Source organism: Engraulis encrasicolus, chromosome 15, assembly GCF_034702125.1.
Source record: "Engraulis encrasicolus isolate BLACKSEA-1 chromosome 15, IST_EnEncr_1.0, whole genome shotgun sequence".
NCBI lineage: Eukaryota > Metazoa > Chordata > Actinopteri > Clupeiformes > Engraulidae > Engraulis > Engraulis encrasicolus.
Genome location: NC_085871.1, coordinates 29654039 through 29665348, shown reverse-complemented (window position 1 = coordinate 29665348; position 11310 = coordinate 29654039). Strand labels below are relative to the sequence as shown.

The following is an 11310-nucleotide window of genomic DNA, read 5'->3' as shown; positions in this document are numbered from 1 at the left end:
AAATGCTCAGTTACTCTGTTGGTATTTGTTTGATTTATTTCCATCTAGGAAGCTATGCACTCATCTTCTTGCATTAGCAACCCATCTTCTGAAGTTAGATCTACAGTATCATCATGATAAAAAAAAACTAATATCAAAAGTGTGGCTATTAGAATAGGTGAATGGCTAGTGAATTGGTAAAAACTCTAGGCACAGTGGGCAGTGGCCGGTGAGTGAAAAAGTTAACGTCAAGACCTGGTGAGGGCATACCCACGGCCTCTGGTGTACACAAGGTCTTGATGTTAACTCATGTCGGCTGCTAAATGTAATGTAATGCAATGTAACTAAACGCTGCGTGTTTCTTTGTCCTGCTCTCTTTGCTGTGCTGCTGTCCAAACAGAATCTGCTGGAGCGTCAGGGCATCTCCCCGTCCTCTGGCATGGCCCTGGGACTGGACAAGAGCCATATGCAGCTGCCCAGGGGCATGTCCCGGACCAAATCATTTGGTAACATAAACAACAGCAACCGCCCCCACCCCCGCCATGCATGCACGCACACACGCAGGCACAAACACACGCACGGGCACACACGCACGCGCGCGCACGCACACACACACACACACACACACACACACACACACACACACACACACACACACACACACACACACACACACACACACACACACAAAAGTGTTGATATGTATCTTATCGTAACAAACACACACACACACACATCGATACGTATTGTATTGTATTGTATTGTATACACACACACACACACACACACACACACACACACACACACACACACACACACACAGACACACACACACACACAAACATGCTCATAACATAACAATTGATGCCTGCAGATAACCTAAAAGAGGATGCAAAATCGGATGCAAAAAAAAGAGGATGCAAAAAGGATGCAAAATCGGTCCTTCTATCACAGTGCTCTCTCTGTGCTAGACTAAGTGCATTTCTTGAAGCATTAGGACTGATGTTGTGTTAATTATAATGTATTGTCCGTAGTCATATGTGTGGTAGGTCTCAGTGCTCAATTAAATGTAACATCGGGAATAACAAGTGTCGTAAAAAAATATCTCAATGCTGTGACACGCGTGTTACATGCAGAGATGTTTCACACAGGCGCTCCGGAGGACGACCGCATCTCAGCCTTGATTAACGAACACCACCGGTTTCCCCGGAGCTCCTCCATGACGGACAGCTTCCAGAGCAGCATCCCGCCCCCTCCCCAGACGGCCCCGCCACCTCCCCCCACTTCCTCTTCCTCTTCCTACTTCCTGGATTCGGGACCACCCCCTGCCTTCCTGCCGCCGCCCCCTCCCTCCAGGTCCATTTGATCATTTCCTCTTAATTCTTGACTTTTATCCGCCTTTCGTATTTTGCCTTATTTCTTATATCATATTTATTTTTATTAACTCCTTGGAGGTTGTGTTTTTTTTGTCTGTTTGTCGGTCGGTCTGTCTGTCTGTCTGTCTGTCTGTCTGTCTGTCTGTCTGTCTGTTTGTTTGTCAGCAGGATAACTCAAAAAGTCATGAATGGTTTTGTATGACTGCAGTTTGAAAATGAAAAATAAAAAAGTCATCAACGGATTTGGATGAAATTTTGTAGGGTTGTTGGAAAAGGAATAATTGATTAAATTTTAGTGGTGATCCGGATCACAATGTGGATCCAGGAATTTTATAAAGTTTTTCACCATTGCGGGATAGGGCAAATTTTGACATTCCAGTTTCTAACTCCTCAAAAACAAGGCAGAAAGACTTTTTAAAAAATTAGGGTGTACTATTCAAATGTTCTGTCAAATAGCTTCCATAGCGGAGGTCTGCACTCTCTGAGTGCATTTCTAGTTCCTTTTTCTTTTACTTTTTTTTTCTTTTACCTTTAGCCAATTGAACTGCCTCTATGTTTGAAGTGCGGTATATATATAAATTTACCTTGAACTTGTCTCGTTGGGCTTTTCCAGGTCGGCCAATCAGTCGCGCTCCAGCTTCCGGCCAGGGGCGGAGCCTAAGCTGCACGGGCCTATCACAACAGAGCGCCAGAGGAAAGCCCGCTCCATGATCATCCTGCAGGACACCGCCCACCTGCCCGTGGAGCCCACCTCCATCGCCCGTCCAGCCACGCCCACTTCCGGTCACCACACCCCCACGCAGGAGAGGGGCAGGAGACGGACGCCTGCCGTAGAGAACCCCTACGCTAACGTGGGAAGGCTCAGTACACTCTACACGCCAGCCAAGCCCCAGAGGAGGAAGAGCCCTCTGGTCAAGCAAGGACAGGTGGAGGAGGGTGGAGCCCTCACTGGAAGTCAGGTGTGTCTATGGTGGTCCTTCAGCTTTACCAGAGAAAGTAGAATAGATGAGAAGGCTCACTCTGCTTGGTTCCCACTGTAGCCACTAATCTTGCAGTTCCGCTTTGTTGGTGAACGCAGGCAAGTGGAAAATGAATGGGAGCCCATAGGGCTAAATGCTGAAATATATTCTACTGCAATTTCAGGTCATAAACCTCATGAATAAAAAAAATGTGATAAGAACTATAGCTGGTATTATGTAAGAGGCTGTGTCAATTTTTTGGGAGGCAGAAGATTTCGACCTGTACTGGCTAGCATTCGCCTAATGTACGGTATATGGATTTTGCCTCATAAATTCAGCTTGCTGACTTCGTATATAACGAAAACAAATATATATATAATATATAACGAAAACAAAATATATTATTGTAGGCAGCTCCATTGAAACCAATTCATTTTTCACTTGGTGGTGGTACTGCAGCTAGTTGCCGATGACTAGCAACTTTCGTCTGTGAGCCTTCTCCTTAAAGGGACACTGTGTGAGATTTTTAGTTGTTTATTTCCAGAATTCATGCTACCCATTCACTAATGTTACCTTTTTCATGAATATTTACCACCACCACGAAATTCTAAGTATTCATTATGACTGGGAAAATTGCACTTTTCATACATGAAAAGGGGGATCTTCTCCATGCTCTGCCATTTTGAATTTCCAGAAATAGCCATTTTTAGCTGCAAAAATGACTGTACTTGGGCCATACTAGAAAATATTAGTTTATTACTTAGTAAACTATCATGAAAAGGTCAAATTTGGCAATAGCATAGTTTCAATGAGCAGCATAGTTGCAGTACCCTTTTTGACCATTTCCTGCACAGTGTCCCTTTAAAGAGATTCTCTACCTCCGCCAAGGAGGTTATGGAATCGTCCAAGTTTGTTGTGTGTTTGTTCACTGCTGCGTGTGTGGCCTGCCACTAGGGGCTGCCAAGGAGGTTATTTGCTCATCCAAGTTTGTTGGTGTTTGTGGTGCGTGCATATTTCTGTCCTCCAGAGGGCAGAGGTGCGCTCTCTGAGCACTTTTCTACTTAAAGCTGCGTTACAGAGGCTCCCCACAGAAAAAAATCTCATGAGACAGCTGTGTCCCATGATCATCTCCTTTTCGATGCTACGGTACGCGTGCACGATGCTTGCACAGCTAAATGCTGTTTGTGTACATATTCGGTTAGTGTTTGTGTCTGAGAGCTTGAAATTTTCTTTTCGATACGTTTCTGCGTTTTTAGATACGTCCCAGCATCTCTATAAGAGGGTCTGTCTGTCCGTCCGTCCGTCCGTCCGCCGTCCGTCCGTCTGAAACGCATTCCTTCAAGTGTTCCTTCCTGTGTCCACAAGGCGGCAGAGTTGGCATTTTGGCCTGGAGCGAATGCGTGCCAAAACATAGCCTATATGATATGTTACCAAACCGGCAAGGCTAAGCTGATTGCATTGTGAGACAACTGAGGGGGGAATTCAATTTTCGGCATTGTTTTGCGTTTGAACTTCGTTCCGTCTCCACAGCACGCCAACAGCACCGTGAGTGTCACTCATGTTCACGGTCTTTACCGCCTTGTGATACACTTCGGCTCATGAGGATGTCAAACGTGAAGGAGACTTTATCATGGTATGTTTGATCAGGGCCGCTGACAGGTTTGGCTGGGCCCAGGACAAAAAATATCAATGGGCCCCCCTTCCTCCTACCCAGCAATTTAGCAATTTGAGGGCTTGCACATCAAAACGTGCCTGACTGAATCAGCTCTAGTTTGCTAAACTGACTTCAAGTGACGTGTGATGACAGTGAACAAGTGAGCAGCACACCAAAGACGTCAGTCTTCCCACACCAGGAATAGCCAAACACAGGAACAAGTGAAGCTGCAGAAATGTATATGCAAAATGGATGTACACTGTTTCTCCCCACAAAGTTAACAGGTTGATGGGGGGTTAGCTGGAACTGACATAGAGGGACGCATCTGTTAAAAGCAGGGAATGTCTAGTCTCTGAAAAGATCCAAAGAATTTGTATGGCAGAGGAGTATGTCCACAGGACTTGAGGCTAATGGAGTTTTTCAGACAAAGCTTGGCATCCTTAAATGCCCTCCTCATATCCCGTATAATGGTGATCGCTCGCAGCCATCTTTTAGCCTGTTGTATAACAAATAAATGGAAATTACTCGCTCCAAATGCAAGTACACACTCCGCAGTAACTGTATTGCATGAGTTAAAGGGACACTCCACCCATTTTGCATTAGGCTTTCCATTGATAGACACCCAGTCATACTTTTGAATGGACTTTCAAAAATCTCTTAATTCCCCCTGAGATTGGAGAAATCCACATTCATCTCTTAACACTTCCTATGTCAATGATGTAAAAATGGTCATTTTGCATCATCGACATAGGAAGTGTAAGAGAGGTGGATTTCTGTTGAGACTACAAGCCTTTTTCCCACCTTTTCAACCCCGCCCATAGGGGGTTGGACCTAATGCTCTAACAGACCTATCACAGATCAGTGTCCCAGTGCTTTTGAAATCACTGGCATTGAGGCTCCAGTAAGCAGTGTTGCCAGATTGGGCTGTTTCCCACCCAATTGGGCTGCTTGGGATGGCCGTCTGCGGGTAAAAATGGCATTTTACAGGAAAACTCGCCCAATTCCCATCGACATCAATAGAATTGGGCGGGATTTAGTGCTTCCAGGCGGGTTTTGAGCATTTTTTGGGCTGGAAATCATCAGCCTCATCTGGCAACACTGCCAGTAAGTCACTGGCATAGCTGGAAAGGAGAAGCTAGAGCACACTGCAGCTTAGTTTTCAAGACTTTATTTTGTGCACACACCCGACCAACGTTTCGGTGTTGCTACACCTTCTTCAGAGTCAAATGATAGCAAGAGAGAGACACACATTTCAGGACTTGACATTCACAGGTGATCCCACTTGGTTTGGCTAAATTGGTCTCATCTCATTGCAGGTGATTGACCCCACCCCCCAACACCAGGACAAGATTGCAGACAATTAGACAGAGAGGCTTTGTGGAAAGGCATTTTGGATTCATACTCTAAATTCAGTGGAGCCTCAGGGCATAAATGAGGAACACAATATGTCTTGCTCTCTGTAACAAATTGTTCCAGCATTGCGGCTGTGGTCTTCTAATAATTGTAGCTGTGGTTTTATTGACAATGTTCTTTGTGTATTGTTTTTTTCACTTTTTTATTTTGTTTTGGGAAGTTGGCAAGCTGTCTAATTGTCTACAATCTTGTCCTGGTGTTGGGGGGTGGGGTCAGTTACCTGCAATGAGATCAGACCAATTTAGCCAAACCAAGTAGGATCACCTGTGAATGTCAAGTCTTGAAATGTGTGTCTCTCTCTTGCTATCATTTGACTCTGATGAAGGTGTAGCAACACAGAAATGTTGGTCGCGTGTGTGCACAACATAAAGTCTTGAAAACTAAGCTGCAGTGTGCTCCAGCTTCTCCTTTCCAGTGATGTCTGTCCCACTGTGATGCACCTGCAAGCAGGGTTGCCAGATGAGGCTGATGATTTCCAGCCCAAAAACTGCTCAAAACCAGCCTAGAAGCTCAAAATCCCGCCAAATTCTATTGATTTATATGGCTAAAATTGGGCGGGTTTTTCTGCTAAATGCCATTTTTACCCGCACACGACCATTTCAGAGGGTCCAAAAACAACTGCCACCACTGACCATCGACGGTGATGCTGTGGAGAGAGTGAGCAGCACCAAGTTCCTTGGAGTGCACATCAGCGACGACCTCTCTTGGACCACCAACACTACATCACTGGCGAAGAAGGCCCATCAGCGTCTCTACTTCTTGCGCAAACTAAAGAAGGCAAGTGCTACACCCTCCATCATGACAACATTCTACAGAGGAACCATAGAGAGCGTCGTGTCCAGCTGCATCACAGTGTGGGGAGGAAGCTGCACGGAGAAAAACAGGAAGACACTCCAGCGTGTTGTGAACAACAGCGAAGAAGATCATTGGGGAGTACCACTCCCCTCCCTGCAGGACATTTACACCGCACGCCTCACCCGAAAAGCACTGATGATCATCAAAGACACAAGCCACCCTGCACACAAACTGTTCAGCCTCCTGCCCTCTGGAAAGAGGTACAGGCGCCTCCGTTCCCGTACCACCAGGCTTACAAGCAGCACGATGCATCAAGCAATCAAGATACTGAACACTCAACCCACTCTCCCTTCACTGTCAGCCTCTAGCCAGCCAGGCCACTGACAACGCTCCCCCCCCTCATCCCCACCACCATATCTGCGACTGAACACTCCACCTGCACTACTACATCTGTGACTGAACTTTCAACCTGCACTAACTCAAAACATACACATTCACACACACACACACACACACACACACACACACACACACACACACACACACACACACACACACACAAGCACACTGCACTTTCTGCACTAAACCCAAACAAACACATCACACACAACTCATACTCATACACACACACTCACACACACACACACACACACAATACACAGGTACACACACACAGACGCACACCGCACTTTCTACCTGCACTAAACACACACACACACACACACACACACACACACACACACACACACACCACACACACACACACACGCACACGTACACAAAACACATACAAAAACACACACACACATACTGCTGCTGGTGTATTTAAATAAAAACCTTTTTTAATTATTTATTTCTTCAAATGCTACTATTACTATGTCAGAACGCTATAAAGGACTTTTAGGAAAAAGAACAACAAAAGTGTATGTTCTCTACAAGTCTTCTGTTGTCCAGTCTTGCACTTTAAATGTCTGTATGAGCAATGTCTACGTCCATACTGTCTATGTCCATGTATGAGTACTGTCTATGTCTATACTGTCTATGTCCTTACCTAGATTAGTCTATGTCTGCATGGGAGAGCAAGAAACGCAATTTCAAATTCTTTGTATGACCAGTGCATGTAAAGAAATTGACAATAAACTTGACTTGACTTGACTTGACTTGACCATCCTAAGCAGGCCAATTGGGCAGGAAACAGCCCAATCTGGCAAGACTGCCTGCAAGCTGAGGGAGGGATGATGCATAGAGTCCCAAATAACTGGGTGTGACCTGTGGAACTTGAGCATTGCCGTGCATTATGGGGATTGTTGTCACAAATCCACAAGCACTAAAAAGTCATTTTCTGCCTTTTCTTGGCCAAGAAGGCACCAAGTTAGAAATGTATGTTACTATTCTACTATACATATGACCCACTTTCAGTAACATATTCATGTCTCCACCGGTGGAATGCCCCTTTAAGTAAATGGAGTTTTACTGAGAGGGCGGTGTGTGATGTGTTTACTCTGTTATGACTGGAATACAAAACTAATGGCTGGCTTTATGTGTCTCTGCCCGTGAATGTTCAGTGATTGTAGGTGTAGCCTTTCAACTCCTGGCAGTTTCCATTTTCTTTTTTTTCTAATAGAAATGTATCTCCCTGATATTGACCATGTCCAGGACATCCAATTCCAGGACGTCATTCTGCTGGAAAGATCTGAAGCTGCAAGGCAACCTGAATGATCCTGCCAGAAAAATATCAGTTTTGTGTGCATCACGACTGGAAAAAGTTGTGACACTGTTGTTTTTTACTTTCTAGCTAATGGCTTAAACTGTCATAAGCTAGAGTAGCTAATGATGTAGCTAGCACATTAGCATCCCAAAATTACACCCCAATCAAAGGGAGTAATGAGATAGTGGGGATGGGGAAGGGGAGTGAGGTTGAGCATTGAGCTTTTTGTATTTAGTTTATTTGAGTGTCTCTGTGTACCGGATGCCAAATAGCAGAGTTTGGTGGTAGAAAGTCCGTAAACGTTCAACTGGAACTGGAACTGTGAATGGAGGGTTGCGAGTTTGAGCAGCAAGTGAAGCCGCAATCGGATGACCTTGATACTGATGCTGAAGACCCGGATAGGAGTGAGGTTTGACAGTACTGGAGCTGTGACTGAAAGGTCACAAGTTCGAATCCCGGAGTAGCGAACTGCGCAGGATGACCTCGGTTACACATGAACACTTACAAGTTGTGCCTTTATATTGTACTGTATGTCTCCTCCAGGAGCGGATCGTGATCCGCGAGCCGTCTCCCTCGGGCACCTCCCCTCGTATCCCCCACAGCAGTCGGGCAGAGCAGTTCCAGCAGCAGGTGCTCTCCGAGCGCGCTCGCATCGTCCCGCCAGGAGGGGGCCTCACTGCGGGTGGGGCGCGCCGCCGTCCCAGTGTCTTCCTGTCAGTGGAGGGGGGCGCCACTGAGCCCCAGACCGCCCCGCTGCTCTCCCAGTCGCACTCCATGGACGAACTCGCGGAGCTTCCACCGCCAGGTACGTATGGGTCAGAGACGTCTGTTTGGGCACAGACGTCAGGTGCCGCAACTGCATCTAAAACCCATAAATTAATTTGTAATCAGTGGTTGATATGCTGCAATGAGTATGCGTCTTAGATAGTCCACTAAAAAGAAACATACAATAAAAAAAATCCATACAATAATGGCACTGGCTGTCGTTACACTGCCCTGACATGTGCTACTGCTGAAACCTCACTGGTCCATATGAAGATTTTGTGTACTGTATGTAATGTTTGTCAATATATGTGTAGAGATATGAGTAGATATGTGAGGTGAGTATGTTTGCAGATATTTGTGGGTACTGTACTGTATGTATGCTGATAGTATCAGAGTTGTCATAGGGTTCTTAAGTTCTTCTTGTTTTTGGATATTGGTAAATGAGTGACATGTTTTCAGAATAGTGTTCAGAAATATTGTGTAAATAATCAAGAAAACCAGTAATAAAGTGTCTCTACTTTACCCTCAGCACCCATGCTCTCCCCCGGCCCACCACCAGGAGGCTCCACCTTCATCCACCCTCTCACAGGACGGCCCCTGGACCCCTCCTCTCCTCTCGCATTGGCTCTTGCTGCTCGGGAACGAGCCTTGAGTGGAAGGACCACACCCACTACGCCGTCTCCCTCCCCAACGCCCAGTCAGGGTGGCCGAGGGGCGGAGAGACCCGAGACAGAAGGCGGAGTTACCACCCCAACGGCCATAGAGGCCACACCCCCTACATCGTGGAGGGACGAGCCTATCATCATCACGGAAACACCGGCTGGAGACGTCATTGTCAGTAGCAGCAGCCCGGTGTCAGTGTCGGGGGGTGGGAGGAGTCCGGAAGAAACGCCGGCCCCTTCCAGCTTGACGGACACTGAGCACAGTCCAACCACGATCCGCGTTCCCTCACCCGCCCCACCCCTCGCCATCCTATCAGGTTCGTTATTTTGTGTTCTGTAGTTAATAGAAGCAGGCTACACAATATAATTAGCATGGTCAGGATGTTTGCTGCACGAATAATTAGCATAATAAATAGCATTAAGATAATTAACATGGCCAGCTAGACTGCTGGTTAAACACCTCTGTCTACTGTGGATAACCTTTTTTCAGTTGAGTAATTACATAGAAACATGACATACTGTATGGTGCAGAACAATTTTCCGTAAAGACAAATATCTATCTATCTATCTATCTATCTATCTATCTATCTATCTATCTATCTATCTATCTATCTATCTATCTATCTATCTATCTATCTATCTATCTATCTATCTATCTATCTATCTATCTATCTATTTCTTTATCTGTCTATTGACCTATCAACCCATTGACATACTGTACAATCTACCCTTTCATTCCTTAATTCTTCCCTTCAATTTGTTTGTACATGTCTTCCTATCTCACTCTATCTATCTATCTATCTATCTATCTATCTATCTATCTATCTATCTATCTATCTATCTATCTATTTCTTTATCTGTCTATTGACCTATCAACCCATCGACATACTGTACAATCTACCCTTTCATTCCTTAATTCTTCCCTTCAATTTGTTTGTACATGTCTTCCTATCTCACTATCTATCTATCTATCTATCTATCTATCTATCTATCTATCTATCTATCTATCTATCTATCTATCTATCTATCTATCTATCTATCTATCTATCTATCTATCTATCTATCAGGGCGCAGTATGACCATGAGCTCGGAGGAGGAGGCGGAGCCATACACAGTGACCCTCCCCCCGGCGCTGCTGTCATCCAGTGACGAGGAGACGCGTGAGGAGCTCCGCAAGATCGGATTGGTCCCCCCGCCCGAGCCTTTCGCCAATGGCCTGATGGCCAAGGAGGCCGCCATCAAATCCCCGTCGTCGCTCTCCCTCGCTCTGTCCGCCGCAACCGCCGCTAGCCCCCGCCAGGTGACGATAATGACGTCAGCGACCGCTATCACGTTGTCATCCTCGTCATCGTCGTCGGCCTCTGTGATCACCGCCGCGTCCTCCTCCACCACCATCGCTACGGGCGGCATCGGTGGCGGGACGATTTCGGTGATGGGCAAGTGCGACTCCGCCGCGGACTCCGGCGTGGAAGACCCTCACCTGGAGACGACCAGCACTGTCTCCACGGTCTCCAGCATGTCCACGCTGTCGTCGGAGAGCGCCGACTCAGCCCACGGGAAGCCCAAGTGCGCGGGGAGGGGCCGGCCCGCAGCCTTGCTCCGCGACCCTCTGCTCAAGCAGTCCTCCGACAGCGAGCTGCTGCCCCAGGTGCAGGGTGGAACGGGAGCTCCTGGTCGGCCCAGGTCGGTAGTGTTCCTCTTCAGAAACAAGACATCTGTTTATTGATCTACCCTTCATTTAGAGAGGAAGGTCTCATATAATGCCCAACATAAACTGCGCGTGCGACAGTTAAGGGTTAGAACTTACAGTACATATATACAGAAGAATGTGTGTAATTTACCAAACTTAGAGTATGACTGTGCGTTTCGACTGAACATCTCTTCTGCCAGGGAGATCTGGTCAAAATGGCGACAAATTACAGATTGGCCCACCACTGTGAATTGAGTTTGCCCTGGGCAAGACTTAATGTTACATATGCTACATGTTGGAAACAAGGCT

The 11310-nt window shown here is 46.4% G+C and overlaps 1 protein-coding gene across 3 annotated transcripts in view; it reads left to right on the top strand.

Annotated features, from left to right (window-relative positions):
* shank3b (SH3 and multiple ankyrin repeat domains 3b) overlaps positions 1-11310 on the top strand; it is a 94995-nt gene that overhangs the window by 78001 nt on the left and 5684 nt on the right. For 2 of the 3 annotated variants that reach the window (XM_063217357.1, XM_063217356.1), the window contains exons 20-25: positions 380-485; positions 1116-1335; positions 1969-2314; positions 8428-8689; positions 9179-9628; positions 10379-10994. In XM_063217357.1, the coding sequence (XP_063073427.1) occupies positions 380-485; positions 1116-1335; positions 1969-2314; positions 8428-8689; positions 9179-9628; positions 10379-10994 (2000 nt within the window). The remainder of the gene's footprint in view (positions 1-379; positions 486-1115; positions 1336-1968; positions 2315-8427; positions 8690-9178; positions 9629-10378; positions 10995-11310) is intronic. The other variant, XM_063217358.1, reaches the window with a different exon arrangement.